Source organism: Lynx canadensis, chromosome A3, assembly GCF_007474595.2.
Source record: "Lynx canadensis isolate LIC74 chromosome A3, mLynCan4.pri.v2, whole genome shotgun sequence".
In the NCBI taxonomy this organism is placed as follows: Eukaryota; Metazoa; Chordata; class Mammalia; order Carnivora; family Felidae; genus Lynx; species Lynx canadensis.
In genome coordinates this window covers 1,648,946-1,671,950 of record NC_044305.1, presented here as the reverse complement: position 1 = coordinate 1,671,950, position 23,005 = coordinate 1,648,946, and the positions used below count along the sequence as shown (strand labels likewise).

The window sequence follows — 23,005 nt, the reverse complement described above, 5'->3', positions numbered from 1 at the left end:
CTAGAGCTGGAAAGTGGAGGGAAGGAGGGCTGCGGCTGCACGGGGGGACAACCAGGCCAGATGGTTGCAGAGATGATCAGGGGACAGGGGACGACAGCTACTCCAGACAGGTGCGCTCCCAGGGAAAGGCTGTGCCACAGTGAGGGAGAGCCCTACCTCTGTCCCAGGAGCAGGATGCCCGGATCCCCAGAGATCTCTCTCAGTGGGGCTACACTAATTCCATGGCCGTCCTGTCCTTGCTCTCCTCACCACTGCAATTTTCCACGAGTCAAGAACCAGGTCTAAAATGTACAGGGAGCTCTTGGCAGATACATTTTGAAGACTTTTCCATCTCTTCCGCTCCCTTTTCTCAAATTCTGGTACTGGCCATGGCTGAGTGCCGGTGGGACCACAGTGTTCTGTGACGGGCAGGCACCTGTCCTGCCAGCAGCTCCTCTGTCCTGTGCTGGATCTCAGTCCTCCTCTGTAAGACCAGGGGAGTCAGAACGCCTGGTCTGTGGGGTGGCTCAAGTTGTTCTCTGCAGTGGCTTTCATTCGTTTGTTTGGCACTCTGATAAGAAACACATCCCACATTTGACCCAGCACCCACGTAAATATTCACACATGTAAATGGCCTCAACACAAAACAATATTCTATGTGGGATGCCCTGATATTTTCCGTTTTATTCTGTTTCATTTTCATAAAATGCTGGTCACCATGCACCAAGTTTCTTCCAGGGCCCAGCACTAATCCCTGATCTGATGGGCCGGGCCAGAGGGAGAGACGGACAAAAAGCCAGCGCACACGTGCGCGCTCTTAGTGGCTGACCGCGCAGGGACAGTCGGAGCCCCCCTCTCCGCCTCTCACCGAGGACGCCCAGGAGGCCTCCGGGCTGGAGCCGGGCGGGCCAGGCCAAGCCAGGCGGGGCTTTGAGGCGCTGGTAGCGGGCTGGGATTTATTTTAAGGGACACGAAGCTACCGCAGGTTTGGGGGAGGGGAGGGATTAAAAGAGAAGATGCGCTCAGCACTTTATATTTAGCGGCTGACGCGCCGGAAGCGCTCGTTACCCGCAGCTGCCACTGCGCCCAGAGGGCAGCCCCCGCCTCCGCGTCTGGGGCAGGGACCCCGAACCCCGCCTTCAACTCCCTGGGCAGGGACTCCCGAGCCCCCGCCTCCACGTCGCAGGCAGGGACCCCGAACCCCCCCCCCCTTCACCCCGCGGGACAGACACCCTGAACTCCGCCTTCACCTTCCGAGACAGGGACTCCCGTCTCCCCGCCTCCACTCGTAGGCAGGGACCCAAACCTCGCCTTCGCCTCCCGGGCAGGGACCCTGAACCCCGCCTTCACCTCGCTGGACAGGGAAACCTGGCCCCTGCCTCTACGTCACGGTTAGGGACCTCGGCCCCGCACCCCGCCTCCACGTCGCGGGCAGAAACCCGCAGCCCTCGCCTCCGCCCGCCCCCCCCCCCCCCCCCGGGCAGGGACTCCGGCCCGCCGGTGCTTTAGAACGGGAGGGACGGGGCGCACCCCGGCCGGGCGGCCTTCCAGCCCAGGACAGGGGAAGCTCTTCTGGTCTCTTCGGCAGAGACGCTATGGAGCTCTGGAGACTGCTCTCAGGAACTGGCGCCCAGGGCTTCGTCGCCGCGCTCCGCCCCCCGGCCCCGCCCCTCCAGCATGGCCCCCGCCCCCTGCCTGCGCACGCGCGCTCCGCCCCTCCCGATTCCCACCCCTCCCCCCTAGCCTGCCAGCCAGGTCTCGTGCTCCCACCCCGCGCGGGGCCCGCCGGGAGTTGGCCGAGGAGGGGGCGGAGAGCCGGGGGAAGCCCGCCCGGGCTCACGGCGCGTGCTGCGCAGGCGCGGAGAGCGGGCCCGCCCCCAGGCAAGCGGCGCGGCCATATTTAAAGGGAGGCAGGCGCGGCTATCCAATGGGCGGCGAGCGTGCGGGGGCGGGGCGTGGCGGCGCGAGGCCCCGGATGTGGCTGCTGCGGCCCCTCCTCCCCCGCGCTCCCCTCAGAGCCCCCGGCCGCGAGCCGCCGCTTGCTTGCTGGTCCCCCGCGCAGGCCCGTCGGGCGACGGTGAGGAGGCGCCGAGGCGGAGGAGCGGGCGGCGGCGGCGAGGCGACCGCGCGGAGGCGAGCGGGCCAGGCCCAGCCGGGCGGCCGCCGCCATGAGCGGCTCCTCGGGCACCCCGTACCTGGGCAGCAAGATCAGCCTCATCTCCAAGGCGCAGATCCGCTACGAGGGCATCCTCTACACCATCGACACGGACAACTCCACCGTGGCGCTCGCCAAAGGTAGCGGCCCCGCGGCCGCCCCAACCGCCCCGGCCCCCGGGCGCCAACAGCCGGTGGGCGCCGTCGCCCCCCCCCCCCCCTCCGGGCGCCCCCCACCTCCTCGGACGCTTCCTCCCCCGCGAAGCCCCCCCTCCCCCGCCGGGCTCGGCCGGCACAATGGTCTCCCCCGGCCCCGGCGGCGGGTTATTGTGCGCGGCCGGCCCGCCCAGCCCGAGGGTGGGGAGGGGAGGTGGGGGCGGGCCCAGCTCCTACTGCGCCGCCCCCTCCTCCGCGCAGCCCACCTCTGCAGGTGGCGGGCCGGTGCTGCTGGGCTGGGCGGAGGGGGCGGCGGGCGCCGAGATCCCGGTCCCTGCGGAGGAGGGGCGGGGCGAGGGGCCTGAGGCTCCCCGGGGCCTCCCCAGAACGCTACTCCTGTGAGCCCTTCTGGAACCTATTAAGCAGCTGGGGCCTTGAGCCTGAACAAACACCACGTCTTAATGGAGCCTCCTGCCGGGAGAGGAGCATCGGTCGGCTGCTAGGTGCCCCCACTTAAAGCGCTCTCCTGCCCTAATGCAGACGTTCAGTCTGTGGCTTTCCCCTTTTGTGGCCGACCCTTCCCTGGAGGCGCCGTGAGCACCCTGAAGCCCCCGCCAGACGTAGAGGCAGGAGGCTGGAATGTGGCTCTAGGGGAGTCCAGAATCTTTTCCAGGCTTGTAGAGGCAGGAGGAGGTGGCTCAAAGTTTCTTTGTCTTCATCCTCCGGGGGAAGATGGCGAGTGTCCTTCCCTTGCCTCTTGGGGAGAAGTGCCGGGTGCAGCCAGGGCTGCAGAGACCCTGGGTGGTTGATGGGTGTCGTTGGGCCTGTGAGGGTCAGGGCACCGTGTCCCTGTTTCCCACGTCAGAGGGAGCCTTGGGCCTTCAGGACGCAGTCATTCCAAACTCCGGGCATACCTTCTAAAGTCTGGCGCCCGAGTTCTAGGAGAGACCAATTGCGTGGCTCCAGGAGAGAATCCAGAGTTGCGAGGTTATGTGTTGACGTATACCCTTGGCACTTGAGTGTATCTGGCATGCCATCCCCGTTGGAGAAACTGAGGCCCAGAGCCTCTGGTCCTTAGCAGGAGTTGTGCTCAGATTAGATAGAGGCTGCTTCGAGCCCAGCTCTGCCCCCAGAGCCTGAACCCTGCTGGGAAGGGTGCATACCCCAAGAAGGCCTTCGGGCAGACCCAGGCTGGCGGTGGTGTGGGTCCAGGCTCTGAGCCCACTTCTCCCGTTGTTTCTGTGAGAGCCCCTCCCGGGGAGGGTGCGGGTAACAAGCCCACAGGCTTCTCGCCTAACAAAACAAACTCCCAGGGGTGACGTGCGGCGAGGTTTCAGGTAAAAAGCAGCTGGCGGGCTGTTTAATCTCGGAAGTCGGGTGTAGAGGGGTGTTCTGCAAAGTGGACTGTTTGCTCAGGGCGCTGGCCCTCCTGTGCTCACACTTGAGAACCGTCAACTTCGGGGGACTGTGGGCCTCAGAACTTGTTAACTTGTCTTTGGGCCCCGAACCTTCTGGAGCGTTGCCAGCCGGGGCCCTGTAGGCATTGTGCTCTGGAAACTGGGGGGCGGAGTAGCCGTTGGGAGGTGGACCGAGGGTGGTGTGCAGGGCAGGGCCGGGCACAGAGTGCCCGAGGGCTGCAGTGCAGGAGGATGGATTGAACGCCCTTGGCCGAGGACGACAACCTAACCCTTCTCTCTCTCAACTCCCAAGTGAGGTCTTTCGGTACCGAAGACCGTCCCACAGATAGGCCGGCCCCCCCGCGAGAGGAGATCTATGAGTACATCATTTTCCGGGGAAGTGATATCAAAGATATCACCGTGTGTGAGCCTCCGAAAGCCCAGCACACGCTCCCGCAGGACCCTGCTATCGTCCAAGTAAGTGTGCTGCCCTCCTCCCGACGTGGGCACGCTTTCCGAGAGGTGCCGCTTTCCAAGTGGAACTTGGTGTCCTCTGTCTGGCGGGAGCACTCGACTCGAGGAATAGCCTTTCAATGAAAAGTGGTTTAATTTCTGCGCAGGCTGTTGGTGCAGAAAGTCTTAACCTCCCTCAGCTTGCGGTGTCGTGTGTTGTAGAGTGAGACTCTCCGTGTGTGCGAGTGCGTGTGTGTGTGTGAGAGAGAGAGAGAGAGAGAGAGAGGGAAGGGGGTGGTGCTTCTAGTCTTCCGGGGAGGCTTGGGGAATCACGTTTGTCCTTACTGTTGGGTCGAGACAGCAGGACTTGCTCTCCTGACGTCGTCTGGATTTTAGACCCCAGTGTCGTGGGACATGGACCTTGCGGTTCTTATGCCGTATACGTGCCTCCTGCGTTAGGGCAGAATTTGCCCAGGATTACCGCGGAGCCTAGCTTAATAGTTTCTCGACTTGCACATCTGAATATTCATTGGTCGCTCCGAGGCCGCTTCTGCGGGAGGCTCTGGGACTGAGGGCGCTCCCTGGAAGGTAGCGTGCTTGGGGCGGCTCTGGGGACACGTGGAGAAGCCCCGGGCCAGACCTATGAAAGGTCCGGAGGGAGACTTCTCAGAGACTTCAGAAGAGGCAAGTACCTGAGTCAGGCCTCGGGGCACAAAGAGGTCTTTGGGGAGCAACAGGCAGCAGCGTCCCTGAGGGTATGGGGACCGGAGAGGTGTCGCACGTGTGGGAACTGTGTGGCTGGGCTGCTGCGTGTTGGGGGCAGGGCCAAATCTCGGGTGGCGGGTCTGCCCTCTTACAGAGGCTAAACTAGGGAACGACAGCCGGTGGGGAGCCATCCGAGGGGTTAACTGAGTTAGGGGAAATTCCGGTTAGAGTGACCCGGACGGGCGGACCTGGCTACGGGATGTGGGAAAGGCAGCTCTGAGCTCGCGTACGTGGTTCTGGAGGCTTTGCCCCGCGACCCCGGGCCTCCAGGAACACAGGCAGACAAGTCTGACTGCTCTGCGCTGCTCTCATCTGTGTGTCTCGTTGGCCAGTCTTCCCTGGGCTCGGGCTCGGCCTCCTCCTTCCAGCCACACGTGCCTTACAGCCCCTTCAGAGGGATGCCGCCCTACAGCCAGCTGGCTGCCAGCTCTCTGCTTAGCCAGCAGTACGCCGCTTCCTTGGGTCTAGGTGAGTAACCTGTTTCTGTCTGCTAAACTCGCGCTGTGATCTCCAGGAGGCGGGGCCGCAGACCCTGATCGTGGGGACACCCTGCTCCTGGCCTGTTCTGCTTGTTCCGCACGCTCAGCACGGCACTCAGTGCAACTTGAACCAGTTAGAACGCCGGCTCGCTCTTCAATTGAGAGTAAAAGAGTTCGTCTGACTTTGGGGACAGATGAGTCAAATCAAAATTCATTTGCAACGTCAGCCTGGGTCTGGGTGGAAGTCACGGCATGTTTGCTTCAATAAGAAACAACTGGTTTTGTGATTACGGATGGGCTCTAACTATTGACACCTTGGAAGCCCGTAAACGCAAAAAGCTGAATCGATACCCATCCGTTAGGCATTTTGCTGTCCCTGCTTTGCTCAAAAGTTCCGTCCCCCGAGGTGGGTCGATCCTGGAATGAGGTTCTCTTCTGCACGTGTAGCGTGACAGTCTGCCTGGCCCCGGACGCAGCTTTGCGAGGCGTTCAAACCCTGGAGTCGGCAGGCTCCTACCCCAGCCCGGGGCTGTGGGCAGGCCCTGCAGACCTGCTCTTGGGCCGCTCCTGAGTCACGCTGTCCGGACTGCTGCTCTGCCTGGCTCACGGTGTTTCTAGAATAGGTTTGTGTGAGCCACGTGTCCCGTGAGAGGTTGCTTGGCTCTTCCGAGCTTGCTGGACACGGGACCGGTGTCTCGTTACTTACTTGCGTACTTTCTCTTTTGCTCTCCTCTGTCTTCCTTTAGAGAAGCTGGTGAGCCCTCCAGCCTCGGCCGCAGCTTCCAGCCCTAGCTCTTCTCCGTCTCCACAGCCCGCCTCAGAGCTTGACGTGTCCTCAGAGCCACATCAGCTCACCTCCAAGGGTAACCGCAGTTGGGGAGAGCTGCATGCTGTCTTGCCGTCCTGAGAGCAAGGGGGTAAACCAGTAGCCCAGAGCGACAGTGGCTGTAGTAGATGCTTTGCCAAGCCCGAGGGTCAATTCAGCTGCTTCCATGTGGTTCAACACGTAGTCGTGACTTACTAACAAGCTCGCACGGTTTTAAAGAAGGCGTTAGAAAGAACTGACCCGGAACTTGTTCACTCCCCCCTGGGTCCAGGGGCTGCTTGGACCTGGATCGAGACTACCAAATGTGGGAAGCTTTGCACAGAAAGCCTTTCCCTGGGGCTTCAGCTGGCCCAGAATGTGTTCTAGATTGCTGGGTGACACTGCAGAGTCCCTAAGAAACTCACCTGCTGTTCTGGGAGCCGCGTGGCATATTCGTCACCCTTCCGAGAGGCCTCGGGTGTCTTTCTAACGTGAAGCCCCGTTAGAATTGGGAGATTCGCTCGAGCAGGTGAACGGCGTGGGCCAAGCAACCAGCTTGTTAATGCCGGGGTGCACTGCCTGTCTCAGCTGGGCCGTGGCACCTGTTGGGGCGTCTTGGTCTTTCTTGATGTTCTTCTCGTTTCTCTGAGAGCTGAGGTTCACGTGCCTGACTGGGTAGAGCGCCATGCCCTGCCTTCCCCCTGCGGAGGCTCGGTCCAGGGTCGCACCCAGAGCATCCGTGCCAGTCTGTTATTTCGCACGTGTTGCTTTCCGTTCCCACACGGATGCCAGTGTGTCCCTGACGTGGAAGCAGTGGTGTTTTTGCCCAGTTAAAGTTTACGTTAGACGGTTTGTTCTTTGAATTGTTGGTGTAAAGCTGCTCTCAGGGGAGGGTAGTCTGTTGATGGTTTTGTTTTATCAAGAACGGGTGAGCCTGAGTCTCACCCCCATCGAGTTAGAGTGTGGCAGGAGCAGCCGGGCTGCGTTCCCGGGAGGGCCCTGCTGGGCAAGGTGGCAGGCCGGGGAGGGGGCTCCAGCGTGGTCCCGTCACAGGACACCTGCGCGCGCCAGTATGCGAGGCCGTCCAGCTTGCCTTGGGAGCTCTTCTCTTGATCTGGTCGTGAGGAAGGTTTCACAGTAACTGCCTTAGTTTCTGTCTCACGTGAAAAACCAGAAAACTGAAATAGCCAATTTTCACGCGTAATGGGCCGTCTCTCCTGATGGTGACCTCCGTGCTCAGGGCCCAGGTTTTGTGCCTCAGAGCTCTGTATGCCTCTGCCCAGCCCCACAGTGCCCCGTTTAGACGGTATGGGGGGGGGGGGGGGGGGATGGACCAGTGTGGGTGGCGTGCCCTCTCCCCCTTCCTGCCTCAGAGGACACCTCGGGAGCTGGGACCTCCGCCGAGGGCTGAGACTGCAGTGTTGTAGGGACAGACTCTGGTACGGCCCCACCACCAAGGGCAGCCTGGGAGCCTTCGTCTCTTCAAGATGCACTGCTTTTCTGTAGTCGGGTCTTATCACATCATTCTTTTTGGTTTTGTTATGCCTCAAGCACAAACGACCGCGTTCCAGAGCTTAACTTTAAAGAATGACCGTTTACTAGAAGATCCCAGACTGGGATGGTTCTTGTCCAGCGTGGACCAGAACAAAACAAATTCCCAGACCGTGAATTTGCCAGCATCTTGGAACCAAGGAGCCCCCTCGGGCTTAGAGCTTGTGTGGTTTTTGGAAAGCTGTTTTCTAAACCACCTGGGAAGTGTTTGTTTCTGGCAGGGTGTTTTTGTCTCCTCGGGGTTACCTAGGTTGGGGATCGGGGGCTCAGGGCTCCCTGGTGAGCTGGCCTTGTGGCCGCCGGGCTAGTCACGGGAGGGGATGGTCCGGGAGGCTCTGCCAGACTTGGGAGAGTCTCGAGGTGGTGCCTTCAACTGCCCGGCCTGCTACCCCGAGGGAGGGGCTGGAGGGCCGTGAGGTTTTCTCCTCTCTGGTCTTCAGTGCTCCTTCCCTTCCCATCTCAGGAGCTGGTTTTCCATCCGTCCCAGTCGGCAAGAGCCCCATGGTGGAGCAGGCCGTCCAGACTGGTTCTGTCGATAACCTGAATGCCAAAAAGCTGTTACCTGGCAAGGCCACCGTGGGGATGCAGCTGAACGGGCGCCCGGCCCAGCCGGGCGGCAAGACCACCAGCGGTACTTGTCCCTTCCCGTCCTGGTGTCCACTTCACCGCCTCAGAGTGGCGCCCTGCTTCCTGGGGTTCTCTTTTCTGTCTTCTTACTTTGTCATTCAAAAGCCTGCACCCCCTGCCCCCCATCGTAAACACCACGTGTTCTCGCAGGGCCCGCCCTTGCTGCGTGGCCCCTGTGCTAGCGCCACCCCGCTTCCGTCGCTGGGCTCTGCTTCGGTGGGCGCTTGCCTTACTCTTTCCTTTTGCGCCTTAGATGTAGTTCAGCCGACAGCTGTGCAGAGTCAAGGGCAGGTGAACGACGAGAACAGAAGACCTCAGAGGAGGCGATCAGGTAACAGCTGTTGTTGCCACCTGAGTTCCGGGGAGCCGCGGGCCACCCGCTGTGCTCCGCTTCTCTGCTCGCCCCTCTGCTTGGTCTCTGTGGGTGACGGCTTTGGGGCGCTGGGGCTCAGTGTCCGCTTCCGTGTGCCTTGTCCCCTCTTTGTCACCCATCTCACTGGAGTAATGTCAGCTCGGCGGCTCACCAGTCACGGCTTTCCTTCCTTCCCCCAGGGAACAGACGAACGAGGAATCGCTCCAGAGGGCAAAACCGCCCGACTAACGTCAAAGAGAACACGATCAAGTTTGAAGGCGACTTTGATTTTGAGAGTGCAAACGCCCAGTTCAACAGAGAGGAGCTGGACAAAGAGTTTAAGAAGAAACTGAATTTTAAAGGTGTTTGGCGTTACGCAGAGGGTGCCTTCCCCACCAAGGAGTGTCTGTAGCTGCAGGTGCAAGACAGATGGGTGGGGGCGGGGCAGGTGTGGAAGCGGCGCCATCTAAGAATTCTTGAGTGAGGACGAGGCTTGGGGTAATGTGCAAACTGCTCGTGGGTGAGAAGCAAGCTACACGGCTGGGGGGGGTGGGCCCCTTCTGACACAGACGACGAGCCATCCCCCCCCCCCCCCCCCCCCCCATGTGCTTGGCCTGAGGACAGCTGACCAGGGGCCCGCCCTGGCCGAGGGAGGCATCACCGTGTACCCTGCTTCTCTCTGCAGATGACAAAGCTGAGAAGGGGGACGAGAAGGACCCAGCGGTGGTGACCCAGAGTGACGAGGCTCCTGCTGAGGAAGACCACCTGGGGCCCAACTGCTACTATGACAAGTCCAAGTCCTTCTTCGACAACATCTCTTCTGAGCTCAAGACCAGGTCAGGGGGCCTGGTGAGGGGGCCGGGCTCGGGGCTGGCGAGGCCTGGATGAGCTGGCAGGAAGACACTCATTCTGCCTCAAAACTCCAGAGCCTGGGCCATGCTCTCTTGAAGACCAGACTCCCGTCTAAGTTCAGGACAAACCTAAGATCCTCCTCCTGTTTCTGCCGTGTGAGTACACCGGTCCCGGTGGCGCCAGCAGGTGGCAGCGCGGAACCCCTGACAGTCACAGGCACCTGAGGGTCGGACCGAGGTCCGGCCTCCGCTTCCATCTTGGCTCTGCTACTCTTTTGTCCACTGAGGCTGAGTTCGGCACCATGCTCCCCAGCTGAGTGATGGGTCGTTCGGTCACACGCCGCCTTGTCCTGGCAGCCGACCCGGTGGCCTGAGGCCCTTGCTGCCTGCAGCAGCTGGCCTGCGTGTTCGGCTCCCGACTGCTTGAGACTGGGGACCTGGGCGTGCAGTTAGAGCCCCTGGAGACTGGTGCTCAGAGGTTACCCTGCGAGCAAGCTGGACGGTATAGAAGGGGCAGGCACAGAAACCCGTGTGCACTCATTCCGCAAACGGAGTGCCAGACACGCTGCTGGGTATCGAGGGCACAGCACACGCTGGGGCCCTGCTGTCCTATGTTTCAATCCCGGCAGGGAAAGTAGAGAGTACGTGTGCGAATAGGATAGAAACGCGTCCGGGCACGGGCAGGAGGAGGCTGGGCAGGGCCTGGGGTGGGGGGTGGGGGGGAGGTAAAGGTAAACCGAGTACGGAGGTGTCACACCGTGTGGTGCCGGGAGCGCTCGTGGGTGGACGGAGGAAGCTTCTGCACACGGGCCGCCTGCCAGGCGTCTGCCGCACGCCGGAGCAGAGTCCCAAGAGAGGCGGTCAGGGATGAAGGGGGCGCGTGCGAGCAGGGCGAGTAGGTCACGGTGACGACCAGCTTGGGTGCCGGGAGCTGTGGGCGGCTGTCCAGGTTGGAGCTGGGGGCGGTGCCGGTTGACCTCTCCCCCGTCTCCGCTGAGGATGCCGAAGGCAGGCAGAGGGGCCGGTGGCCCACCCGGAGGCCTGTGCGGTAGTCCTGGGGCCTCGGAATCGGGTGGTGGCGGCGGCGGAGGAGAGCTCGGCTGCTGACTCTGCTTTGCAGGGGGAGCGGACCGGGTTTGCTGACAGGTTGTGAGGGGAACCACGACGACCGTCGGGGTTGTCGGGCTGGGCGGGTGGAGGGTGCAGCTGCTGGCTCTCTAAGCGAGGCCAGGGGGGCAGTGGAGCGGGAGCTCTGTGCCTGTAAGCGGACGTGGGGCCCTCACCTGGGACACAGAGGTGGGTGCTGGCCGCATGCTCAGTACGAAGGGCGCTGGGTGGTGCGTGGTGTCATTGCCGTGGCCCCACCGTCCCCAGGGTGTAAGCCTCGTATTCTTGGAGATCCCGCTGCATCTAGCCCAGCCCTCTCCTCACATACTAGAAACTTCTCCGTGGAGGGGTCTGTGGTACGCTCCAGGTCTCAGAACCTGCCTGGGCACTGCCTAGTGTCACGCACTCACCTGTCGATAAAGGCAGGAGAGTTCATGCTGGGCAGCCCCGCCCGGTGAGCAGCAGACCCCGTTGGCAGTGTGGCCGGGAGCACCCGCAGGGTGGGCTCTCTGGCTGCGGGGTCCTGACTGGGTCACCCCCTCTGATGGGTCCACCTGCCGGTCCTTCCCCCACACCCCCTCCCTGTGCTGGCTCAGGAAGCTGTGACCAGATGCCGGCTGCATTCGGTCTCACGCACCTGTCTGTGGTCCAGTTCTAGGCGGACTACGTGGGCCGAAGAGCGGAAGCTCAACACGGAGACTTTCGGGGTATCGGGAAGGTTTCTTCGTGGCCGTAGCTTCAGGGGTGGATTTCGAGGGGGCAGGGGCAACGGTACAACCCGCCGCAACCCAACTTCCCACAGAGCTGGGACCGGCAGGGTGTAAGGATGGGGCCGCAGGTGAGTGACCGAAGGGGGGCTTCTGGACCCGGTGGTGGGAGGGCGTTGGGGGGGCACTGCCTGTGGGCACCCTCCTCGGGAAGAGCTTAGGAGCCCTGGAGCCGGCGGCCCTGGCGTCCAGCAAGAGGAGGAGCCTGCGGGAATTGGGGCCGAGATGAGGGCCCTGGTCCTCTGAATCACCTGGGGGGCTCCTAGGGACGGCAGGCCCCCGAAGTGCGGGTCCGGGTGTGGGGGCTGGGCGCGTGCTACTGCAGTGTGGTCGGCAAGGACTGCCGTCACCAGCTGGCCTCCCTGCCCCGCAGGGACCCCCAGGTGCGCATGAACAAGGTCCCATCCACCTGTGTGCCCCATGGGTCTGGGTGGGCAGTGGGCTACAGGTGTGCCCAGTGTGTACAAAGGTGATTTTCATGGTTGATGGGGACTGGAAAGTCTGGGGAGCCCTGGCCTGACTGGGGTGGGAGGGAGGCTGAGCACCCTCGTTCTCCCCAGGACCCTGTGTGCCTGGCTTCTGCTGGGGGGGGGGGGGGGGGGGGGGGGGGGGCGCTGCCGAGTGGGACGTGCTGAGCGTGCTCACGTAGTGTCCTGTCCCTTTCTCGCAGGTGCCTGCGGAAGCAGCACAGAAACGAAGCTGTGTCTGAGGTTATCGGAAAACGCTGCACTTACTTGGGAGACGTGGGTCACTTTGTTTACCGAGTTTGGAAAATTCTCATACTACTACTTATGTTTTGGACTTAATTGAACTTGGACGTGGTCTGAGTTAGAACCACTTGTTTGGGGGAAGTATTCGTGGGTAACCTCTTTGAGGTATCTTGGCCTGTCTTTCCTCTTTAGTTGCACACAGCCTAATTCTAAGGTTTTGGTATTTTGGAAAAAGGTTTCTAGAGCAAAAGCTTGATCCTCACTTTGTGACTTTTTTTGTGTGACAGCTTTGACTTTTTTAAAGTGGAGCCAAATCTCATTCGGCAAACGTGGCAGCCAGTTGCATCTTTATAACCCAACTGGCCTCTGGTGCTGCTGGCCTGGCACCCCCCCAGTGCCGTAGGTTGGGGTCTCAGGAGTCAGGCAGGGCCAGCCTGGGGACGTGCGGGGGTGGGTGGGCCTGGGCAGGGAGAGTGGGGGTGTCCCACGGATCATGTTGTAGAAGCAAACCAGACAACCCTTACATCCAGAGCCGTGATGTCAAGGTTGAGGGCTGGTGGGTGGTGGGGGCGGGTGTGGGGGGGGCTAAGTCCTGGAGGCTTAGGAAGGGGTCCTGAACGTGAGCTAGGAACTGTTGCTCAGAGCCTGGCTTCCATAGGAATCAGGGTTGGGGACCAAAGCCCTGTGGTGTCCCCACCCTTCCTGCCCCGTCCCTGCCATCCCCTGACCCAGGCCAGTCACTGTTGGACTCTGGCCACCGTTCAGTGTCTCATCCACTTGGAAACGAGCCAGTCTTTTTTGCAAGGTCGGTTGACCGAGAACATATTTCTTTTTGATTGTAAATAGTTCTGTGTTTTTGTTTTACAGGTGGGTGGAGGGAGGGTGGGGAATATAAATTTGTTGCATGAGTAAATGGGTCAGACCTTTAGTATAAGCATGCGCCCTTCTGATGGACAGGGCATTGTGTTGAACATAAGCACCTTGGTAACTAAACCCCTTTAAATAGCTATAAAGGTTTTAGTTCTGTATTGATTCAGTTACTGTAAAAGCTTGGGTTTATTTTTGTAGGACTTAATGGCTAAGAATTAGAACCTAGCAATGGGTTGCTCTGTTGGAGTAATGTAAATTGTAATTATAAATAAACGTGCAAACCTTTAAAACTTTCTTCTCTGCTCTGAGAGTAAAATCGTTCTGTTGGTTGTGCTGCTGGAGTCCTATCCTGTCTGCCGTGCCCGTCCAGAGGCAGGAGCTGTTCAGGCCTCGCGCTAACAGGCTCCTTGGCGACATCTGCTCTCGAGTGACGTTGACCCGGTTGGTCTGGGTAAAGGGCGTGAGCCAGCCCGAGTGTGCAGCGGGCCAGCTTCCCAGAACAAGGGGCTCTGCTCTCCAGACATGGGACAAGAGCTGGTTCTAAAAGCTCTGTCTTGGGAGATGCCTGCCCCCCACCCCAGGCTGCTTGGAGCTCCTGTGTCCTCTGTGCCCTGTGGCCTGTTCCAGGGCTGGACCCCACACCATCCAGAACAGCAGACGTGGCTGTTTGGACCGAAAGCGCCCCGCATCACTGAAATGGGTTTCTGGGGGTCTTTGAAAGGCCCGCCCCATCCACCGTGTCACTGCTCCCTCGGTGCCTGCCTGTGGTTCCGCTGGGCCCAGAGCAGGCCCAAGCAGCAGGGGGCTGGCCTGCAACGGCACGGCACCGTGGTCAGTTTCACAATTTCAACAAGTTCTCAGCAACCTTCCTTTTTGGGGGAAACAACTAACATCCTTGGCCAATAAAAAGTTAAAATCTTCCACAGTCAGATGCAGGTAGCCAAAACACGAATCCTCCACGAAGTAGGTGACTCAGCGGTCGCACTAGGCAGGTATTTCCTTTGGGCGATCTAAATATAGTCCCGTCACAGCTTACCACAATGACTAACTTCACTACTGACGCTCTATGCTGACGTTTTGACAATTCTACATTTTACACTGAGCTCAAAACGTATCTGGGCGTTTTTACTCCTTTCTAGATCGAATATATACGTGCCATTCAGTGAGAACCCAGTGAGGGAAGCTGCAGACGGAGGTGGGAGCAGCGCCCTGGAATCCCAGGGGCACAGCTGGGAGGGCAGCCGGCCCAGGGACTCAAAGAGCCCTTTGTGCCATCGCCCGGTGGGGCAGGGGTGCCCGACGGTGGTCCTGTGGTCCTGTCACCGGGACTGGTGGCAGAGCGAGGGCGAGGCTGCTGCTGGCTGGAACCTGGAAGGGCCATGTCTGGCGGGAGAGCAAGCACAGGGGACAATCGGCACCAGGAACTCAAGGGAGAGCACACAAGTGCGAAGACTTGATCTAGGGAAAGCAGAAACGACTCGTTCTGAACACGGCTGCTGCTCTGTGGGATTCTGAGTGAAAACCAACTGGGCGCCGCGTGTTCCCTGACGTGTGTCCGTCAGGAACAAGGTCCGCCTGCTAGCCCCTCTGGGAAGAGAAACTCGGGAGTCTCGGCGTCTGTCTCTAATGCCGCGCGCCTGTCTACAGCAGCCGTCACGTTTGGCGTGCGCTCCTAGCACTGCTGGACTCCCAAACCAAAAAGTTGGACGCCCCTGCCTGGCCCGCCACCAGTAGCTTGGCGACTTCGAGACTGGCGACAAGAGCACAGAGGAGAGCGCACACTAAGGAGAGCGCTCAGACGCAGCGAGGGGAAGACCCCCTTTCTACAGAGCCGTCCTGATTGCACCCAAGAGACACACGCTCTGAAGAAAAGGTTAACAAATAGGAAGTTTATTGCAGGACCCTTGGACAGTAGATGAGTGGAGGGAAATGCCTATGTATCACTTGGAAAATCCATGATTTGAATTTAAAAATCAATTCAAGATTTCATCATCACGATGCTTTCTTCTGTTTCTTCTTTTCGTTTTCCTCCTTCTCTTTCTCAATTTCAGCAACATACTTCTCAATTTCTTCAGGATTTAAAATCTACCAAAGAAAGTTTACAGTTAGCCTCCAAAGCACACAAGGCACCAGGGAACCAGCACCCCCTCTCCCCTGGGGAGGAAAGCTCTGGCGCTCCGGCCACATGCACCTCACAGCAGCTTCTAACAGAAAAACTAGGGTGTGCGCGCCTGATCCGGGTGACACCGGTCAGCTTGCCACAGGCCTGCGGCAGCTTTTCAATATGCCCAGCAGCCACGCGAGCCCCAGCCTCCCCCGGAGACCCACACGATGATGCTTACTCTTCCACTTGTTTGTGGGGAGCCTTGGGAAGAAATCTCCTGGAGCACAAGCGCCACAGGAGTAGGGTCCCTGTTCCCACCCCCCCGCCCCCGCCCCCGCCCCATCCCTGGGGATGCTCCAGAGCGAAGGACACCAGACGACCTCGGTGATTACCTTGAGGGGTTGATCACGTCTCATGACAGCCAATTCAATGTTTTTGCCGCCAGACTGAACCACCTTGGAAAGCGAAGAATAAGGCCAGGTGCCTACCTGCGTGGCACCAGCACCACCCACCCCGCCACCCCTGCTTCCACACAGCAGCTAGGCTCCCAGCCCCCCTGCCCCCCCCCCCCCCACCAAAGCCCAACAGCTGGACGCCAGCCTGGCCTTCTGGCCACTCCCCTGCCTCTTTGGCTTTACCTGCCAGCATCTCCCAAGTGCTGACAAAGCCCAAGGCCACAGCTCCCAGCCACTAGTCCCCATTCTCCTCATCCCCCAATCTTAGCAGCGGCGTGCTCTGAGTGGAAAGTTCCACACCTGCTGGCTCCCGTCCTGCCTCTGCCGCTCCTCACCTGAGCGTGCCCTCGGACCAGCAACTCGGTCCTTGATTGCCCCAGCCGCATGAGGGAGCTGACAGCACCGGGGCAGGGCCCGGCCGACCAAGCCCTGGGGCGCCCAGCATTACCGCCGGCGGCCTCACCGCCCCCGCTCCTGCTGCCTGCACACAGCCGCCCACTTCTGTGCTGTCCATTCTGCCCAGCCCAAGCGCCAGATTTCAAACGCAAACGTACTTCCAGGAGAGCCTTGATAACCAACTTAATGGTCAGGTCATCTGTCTCGATGGCTTCGTCAGTGTAATTCTTCTCCAGAAACTCACGCACGGACTTGGCGCCCCGGCCTATAGCATTAGCCTGAAAGAGGAATGTGTTCTACGGTGCAGGGCACGACAATCCCGAACCGGCCCGAGGACAAGACCGCAGCAGCCTGGCCCCTTGGTCCTGCCCTATGGACTCCTTTCCCAAAGAGCTGTTTGGAACTGGTGCTGATCCTTAGCCACGAGTGGGATTCTCCTTTGTTACTGAAAGACACATGGGTGACTGTGCTTCGTGCCACATACCCCCATTGCTCCCTATCCTTGGACACGGTCTCAAACAGCAACGTCTAATGACTCCTTCGCTCTATCAGCAGGAGCGTCACAGAACAAACGGGTGGTGAGTACGCGTGCACGCGCACCCGCAGGACACGGCCTCCTTACACCAGCAGGAGACCCGGTATCTTCCAGTGGCCTCTGCAACTTTTTACTGGCGAGACCGCCCGAAGACTCTCTGTTTTGTCAGGGCCTCACCTTCCAGGCATGGTACGTCCCCGAGGGGTCCGTCTGATAGAGTCTGGGGGTGCCGTCAAAGTCGAAACCCACAATGAGGGCAGAGATGCCGAACGGCCTGCGCCCATTGCTCTGCGTGTAGCGCTGGCGGGAGAAGGAACATGTTAATGCCTCAGCACGAAAGGCCCTGTGGAACCCACCCTAAGTCCTCTCTCTCTCTCTCTCTCTCTCTCTCTCTCTCTCTCACACACACACACACACGCACACGGCGTTCCCAACAGCTGAGCCTTCGCTGAAGGGATGGAGACACTCAAGTTATCTGCAGTTCCAACGATGAAGGACGTGAGCCCGGACTACTCAGCGGTCCTCCTTCTCTTGTGCAGTTTGGCTCAGAAAGGTGTGCAAGACCTGCCCACGACTGAACGCATCGTACAGCACAACCGAGACCGCTGGAACCACTCTGACAACACACGCGCTTTGGCTACACACTTGACTTTAAAATGACCGGCACGTCACCAGAGGGTGGAGGTGGCTCTCAGCTCCTCCCAAATGCTTGGAAGCCAACCGTTCAGGACATCAAGACAGAGACTATCACGTCCCTTCAGAAACGTGAATTTGGACCGTCCCACGCCACTAAACGCAAACAATGCCACCGAAGTGGATAACCTACGGTAAGTTACATTTGCACAAAGATCGGGACTGTGCGTGGAATTAGAGCAGTTTTCTGATTTCCCTGAAGGGACCTCTGCAAACAGGTACACACAGGTACCATGAACTACTGTGGCGGGATGCCCACCTGCTTCAGACTGGCAATGTAGCGGGTGATGTACTCCACGGTGACTGGGTCCTCCACGGTCAGCCGGTGGCTCTGGCACTCCACCCGGGCCCTGTTGATGACTATCCTCGCGTCCGCAGTGAGCCCTGCAACAGCAGAAAGACTGCCACCGGAGCCACGCCTCATCGGCTCCCATCGGGGACGGCACAGGTCACACGACCACACGGCAGTTACATACTCCAGCCAGTCCTCTGAAACCCAGCTCTCAGGTCATCTGGGTGATGGACGCCGGGGTGATCATCCTCTGGCTGTGCACAGAGGCCTCAGACAAGACACGTCAGTCCCTAGGTTAGTGTACGTAAATTGGGATCTTGCTAGAGTGGACCCGCACGGAGGAGCTCGGGAAGCCACGAGAGTGCCCGGGGCACACAGCATGCCCCACAGCAGGGAACTGTGGTCGGGGAAAACCAGGCTCGCCAGGCCTGTCTCCAGACTGTAACTGTGATCCAGTCACGCGCCAGCAACAGCAAAGCCTCCCACCCCCGAAAGCTTTGGTGAAGCTGGCAAAGGTCCCAATCAGCTCCTTTTAAATGACTTTAGTTTCCCCACTTTCTAGATCTTCCAAAAGCCAACCGACTGAGACGGCCTCCAAAGTGCTAATAAGGGCCTCTGAGGACCAGGGCACCGGCCCCACTCACCTGCGAACGCCATGCAGACGTTGTCATCCAACGCGCAGATCTTGCGGACGGTTCTCTCATCCTGCAGTTTGGCCACTGATTTCTTCTCCACGCCCAGAACAACGATGTCCTTCCCTCGCACACCGACCTTCAATAAAAATCAACACGGTGCTTAAGAAAGCAACGAGAGGTTTTGCCATCAGGCTCAGGGCGCTTAGCAGATGGTAACCGGGACCTGCGAACACCCTGGGGGTGGGGGCCCCACGCTTCGCAGATCACAGATACTGACCCATTTCTGGCAGAGCTGGCCCAAGTGTCACGACCTGGGCGCCCACTCCTGTGCACTGAACGTACTGATACGAGGTCTCAATTACAACACGGTAACTGTTGTGTATATACCTTCAACCGGGAGAATCACAGAGACACATGCAAGGCTTTTAAGCCTGAGATCCTGACATTCGAGACAAGTGCCCCGAAAGCAATGTTTCTGTAGCTGTGAAGCATGTTAAAACCCACGCTGGGGGCACCTGGGTGGCTCAGTCAGTTAAGCATCCACTTCTTGGTTTCCACTCAGGTCATGATCTCCCAGTGGCTTGTGAGATCGAGCCCCCGAGTCGGGCTCTGCGCTGGCAGTGCAGAGCCTGCTCGAGATTCTGCCCTTGCCCTGCTCACGTGTGCACACGCTCCCTCTCTCTCAAAGTAAAAAAACATTGAAACAACACCCCCCCCCCCACCCTCCGCACCATGGCACACCTGTGCACAGCTCTGGGGAAGGTCTGGTTTGCCCTCAAGTGGAAGGACAACTCTTAACAACTATTCCCGGGAATTAGCTTGCTCTCTGCATATAGCAGATACTGTACAGGAGAGGAGAGCGTATCGGAAACATGGAAAAATCTCCCACTGGCCAAGTGATCCCTCGACCCCGTCAGGGCAGGAGCGGATAGAAATGGGGCAATGCTCCAAGGAGCAACACGTCTCAGCCCAGAGATCTCTCAGCCGAGGCGCTGCGGGCCCTGGGGCTGCCCTGCCCACCTCTACCCCTAGATGTCAGCTGGCAGCACTTCACAGGCAAAGAAACAGGTCTGCACCCGTTGGCAAACACCCCTTGGGGCGCAAAATTCCAGCCCGCGCCCCCCACCCCCACCCCCAGCCCCAGGCCATGGTGGAAAAACACTGATCTGTGTTTCTGACTTCAAGGCTCTTCATGCTCTTAGGTGACCCTCCAGGTTCCCCTGGGAGAAGGGAGCCAGGCTCAGAGATGCTGGGAGGATTAAGCAAAGCCACCCTGGCTGGCCCGAGGGAGTACGGGGCCGGGGAGTGTCCAAGCAGCTCCTCTCCCAGTGCTCTTTAACCCGAGTTGGGCCAGAAGGTGGATTTTGGACCTGAATTTCAGAAGACATTCAGGAAATGAAAGCACTTCATCGCCCAGAGCTGTGTCCTTTTTCTCTCTGCACGCGAACCTCCGAGACGGCAGCAGGTAAGAGAAAAACCAGTAACACCAGGAAACAGACCCACAGGTGTCTCAAACGCATCCCCCATCCAAAATTCAAATGGTGGCCCAAACGTCAGATCTGTGCTCAGATGGCAGCAGGAGAATGATCGCCAAGCTGCCCGACCCGGTGGAGGGCTCCCGGTGGCACCGCCGCCCCGGAGAGCCTGCTTCCCTTTGTTCCTGAAGCGCACCTGGGCTTCCAGGACCACCGCCGTCCCCAGTGGGGAAGTCCCCTGGCCGGGACCGCAGGGGTGCGGCTCACCTAAGTTGCTTACGGACGTGAAGGAGTCACCGAGCCAACAACGACCCAGCCCTGCTGCTAGGCGCCCGCACCCGCGCCCACGGCCCAGGGCCCAAGCAGGGCCCTGCAGGGTGACCCGCCAAAATGGCCGTCCCACGGCCGCTCATACACCCTGGAGACGCCCGAGGGAAAGAGAAACCGGTACTCCAAGGCTCAGCGCTCACACCGAGCGCGCCGGCCTCGCGAGCGCCCGTGCGAAGTCACTGGCACACGTGTAGCACTGCCACCGTTCGGTGAGAACCCACCGGCAGGGGGGCAGTGGCCCCAGACTCTCCTGCGCCCGCCTGCGCGGCCGTCCCCGCAGCCGCAGGTCCCAGACGGGCCCCCGCCCCGCTTCCTTCAGCGACACCAACGATCCCGGGGCTCCACGAGAGCCGCCCGAACAAAGCGCATCCCTACGGCGGAGGCCGTGAGCACGGGCGAAGCCGGGCCGACCCCGGGAGCCCGGCGCGCACCAGCCTCCGCCGCCCCGCTCTCGCCACCCGCCCCGCACGCCAGGCCCCGCCGGCCGCCGCTCACCGCGGTCGAGCCCTTCTTCACGGCCTCCTGCGCGTACTCCACTTGGAAAAGGTGGCCGTCGGGCGAGAAGACGGTGATGGCGCGGTCGTAGCTCATGCCGGCGGCGCGGCGCGGCGGCGGCGGCGGAGCCGGGGAAAAGCGCACACTCACGGCCGCGCGGCCCGCGATTCACGACGCCTCTGCTCCCGCGTCGCGCGCCTGCCCGCCCCCGCCGCCGCGCACTGCGCTGCTGGCGTCCGGCGCCTTACGGCGGCGTCGGGCGGCGTCAGGCGGCGTCCGGCTGACGTGCGCGCGCGTCGGGGCGGGGCCGGGCCGAACCACCGGCGACGGAGAGCGGGGGGCGGCTCGGTGGTGGAGGGCCGGGCGCGGGGCGCAGAGCGGCCGACGCGGGGCGCCGCCGGGGGCTCGGCCTGGGGGGGCGGACGGCGCGCGGGGCGGCGGCGCGGCGGGCCCGGGGGCGACGCAGGGGCCGGCGGGGCGGGCGAGCCCACGGCGCGGCGCCCCCCGCGGCCCCCGCCCCCCCAGCGACTGCGGAGAATGAGCGCCCGGGGCCGCCGAGCGCCGCCGGAGCAGAAGCCCCGAGGAGCTCGGGCAGATCCCGCGCGCGACCATGTCGGTGGCCTTCGCGTCCGCCCGGCCGCGAGGCAAAGGGGAGGTCACGCAGCAAACCATCCAGAAGGTGGGCCGGGGCGGGCGCGCGGGGCCGGGGCGCGCGGGGCCGAGGCGCGGGCTGCCGGCGGGCGCGGGGCGCGAACAAAGCCGGGGCGCAGCCGACGGTCGCGACCCCCGCCGCCCCCCGCGCCGCCCGCGGCCCGCTCGGCGGGGGGACGGGGCCCGGGCCCGCCCGGCCGGGCCGGGCCGGCGGCGGCCGGGGCGGCGCGGGCGGCGGCGGGGCCCCGGGCGCACGGGGGACCGGCCCTGCGAGGCCCGCGGGGGCGCGTGGAGCGCGGGGCGCCGAGCCCGCGCGGCCCCGGAGCCCGGCCCGGAGCGCGGCGGCCCCGGGGCCGACCCGCCCGCCGCGCGCCGCGGCCCTTACTCGCGTGTCACATTGTTTTTCAGCCTGACACCCCGGCCAGCCTCCTCACCTAACAGAAACTTTACCGATTCGCTTTACAGCCTTTCCCCGCGTCCTGTAAGTTTGGCCTTGTGGTTTTACCGAGATCACGCTCACGTGGGTGTGGGGGCACCTTTACCAGAAGCCTTACGCTTTGGGTCTGGGATTTTCAGTCTTCTGTTTCTCCGTAGAAGGCAAGTTCAGAAGAAAATCGGTGTTAGCCATTCCCGTTTGCGTTTTCTCGGCGTCTCTGGCAGCTGCCCTGGTTTCTTTTTCGCCCTGGGGAGTCTCGGGTCAGCGGTGCGCCTCGGTTCCCCACTGGCTGCTTCCCGCCGGCGGGGTTCGCCTTCACGACCGCGGCCCCTCTTGCCTAGGGGCTCGACAGGACCTTGTGGACCTTGTCCTCTGCCTCTTGCCTGTCTGCAGACTGCCTTTGCTGCGGCCGGTTTTGGCGAGTGGACGTCAGCGAGCTGCGAACGGGAAAGAGCACCTGAGAAGGGGCAGAAGTGCGACGTTTGCGTTTGTTTAGCAAACACCGAGCGCTTTCTGCATTGCCCGCTCGCCGGGCTTTGCGGATCTTAACTCTTTGTGGCAGGCAGGTACTGTGTTCGTTTTACAGATAGGGAAACTGAGGCACAGCGAAGACAAGCGTGGTTGCTGTTAAGTGGCTTGCGGGGAGACAGACCCGCACAGTGGCTCCAGGGTCCCCTGTCGCCGGTGACTGCCCTGGGAGCGCCTGGCTAAACACAGGGTCAAACGATTGGCTCAGAGGCACCCTTGGGCAATCCAGGGGGGGTTCCTGGCACCTTGCCTTTTTGGAGCTCGAATGTGATGAGCGCAGACACTGTTTCCAAAGCCTCTTTTGGCTTAGCACCCATCTAGCTGTCTGCACTTTGCGCTCACGCCCCGTTAAAGCTCCCGGAAGTCTTCGGGCAAAACCGCGTGCCAGAGCGCCTGATGTCCCCAGGCATCAGGTCGCAAAGAGGGAAACTCGCTGACCGTGGAAAACGGGTCTTCCGTTTAGGCCCTCGCCTGATTTGTACTGACGGGATTGGCAGTGCGCGTATTACCTTGGCGCTGTGGCAGGGAACAGGTGGGGGTCTTGCTGGCTGGCTGTGAGGGGCTGAGAGGTGCGGGTCTTACACCCACGCTCGGAGCGTTGAGGGAGGCGAGAGAGCAGGAAGTACACGGCTTGTCCTCAGCATCTATTTGAGCAGGACTTTGCCCGGCAAACTTCCGCTCGGCCTTCAAGGCCCACTCAGGCATCCCCTCCCCCATTCTCTCTTGGCAGTCCTGTGCTAACTGCAGCGCTTTGACAGGTTGCCGGGGCTCCTGAGTTTGCACGTTACCGAATTATTCTTCGCTGTGTCCCTAGCCTGGCACGCTGCCTGGCACAGCTAGTGCTCGGTACGTACTAGAGCGTCTGTGACCCTGGTTCCGCCAGTGGAAGCGTCGGGGAGAAGCAGACGTGTTCATTACCTGTGGCTGCCGTGACGTTGTCGTAAACTCGGTGGTTTA

At 61.1% G+C, this 23,005-nt stretch overlaps 3 protein-coding genes across 7 annotated transcripts in view; 2 read left to right on the top strand and 1 right to left on the bottom strand.

The window, feature by feature from the left end:
• The first annotated feature begins 1,985 nt into the window (after positions 1-1,985).
• On the top strand, positions 1,986-13,317 carry LSM14B (LSM family member 14B). Of its 3 annotated transcripts, XM_030309258.1 has the most exons (10): positions 1,987-2,274; positions 4,000-4,163; positions 5,237-5,372; positions 6,130-6,246; positions 8,203-8,370; positions 8,620-8,697; positions 8,919-9,080; positions 9,404-9,554; positions 11,329-11,514; positions 12,114-13,317. In XM_030309258.1, exons 1-9 carry the CDS (start codon positions 2,148-2,150, stop codon positions 11,498-11,500), a joined length of 1,275 nt encoding a protein of 424 aa, XP_030165118.1. In that variant the 5' UTR covers positions 1,987-2,147; the 3' UTR covers positions 11,501-11,514; positions 12,114-13,317. The 3 variants fall into 3 exon arrangements, with proteins under 3 accessions (XP_030165119.1, XP_030165118.1, XP_030165120.1); XM_030309259.1 differs by lacking the exon at positions 8,620-8,697 and having other exon boundaries at positions 1,986-2,274; XM_030309260.1 differs by lacking the exon at positions 6,130-6,246.
• A 1,574-nt stretch (positions 13,318-14,891) lies between these two features.
• On the bottom strand, positions 14,892-20,619 carry PSMA7 (proteasome 20S subunit alpha 7). The gene is made up of 7 exons (XM_030309261.1): positions 20,434-20,619; positions 18,143-18,269; positions 17,466-17,590; positions 16,691-16,813; positions 16,137-16,256; positions 15,520-15,582; positions 14,892-15,108 (listed from the first exon to the last, which is right to left on the bottom strand). Exons 1-7 carry the CDS (start codon positions 20,527-20,529, stop codon positions 15,016-15,018), a joined length of 747 nt encoding a protein of 248 aa, XP_030165121.1. The 5' UTR covers positions 20,530-20,619; the 3' UTR covers positions 14,892-15,015.
• A 335-nt stretch (positions 20,620-20,954) lies between these two features.
• SS18L1 (SS18L1 subunit of BAF chromatin remodeling complex) overlaps positions 20,955-23,005 on the top strand; it is a 28,994-nt gene continuing 26,943 nt past the window's right edge. The window contains exons 1-2 of one of the 3 annotated variants that reach the window (XM_030309249.1): positions 20,955-21,112; positions 21,493-21,565. Coding sequence is in view for 2 of the 3 variants with exons in the window: in XM_030309242.1 (XP_030165102.1) it covers positions 21,044-21,112 (69 nt within the window). In the remaining variant the exon portion in view is untranslated. The remainder of the gene's footprint in view (positions 21,113-21,492; positions 21,566-23,005) is intronic. The other 2 variants (XM_030309242.1, XM_030309244.2) reach the window with 2 other exon arrangements.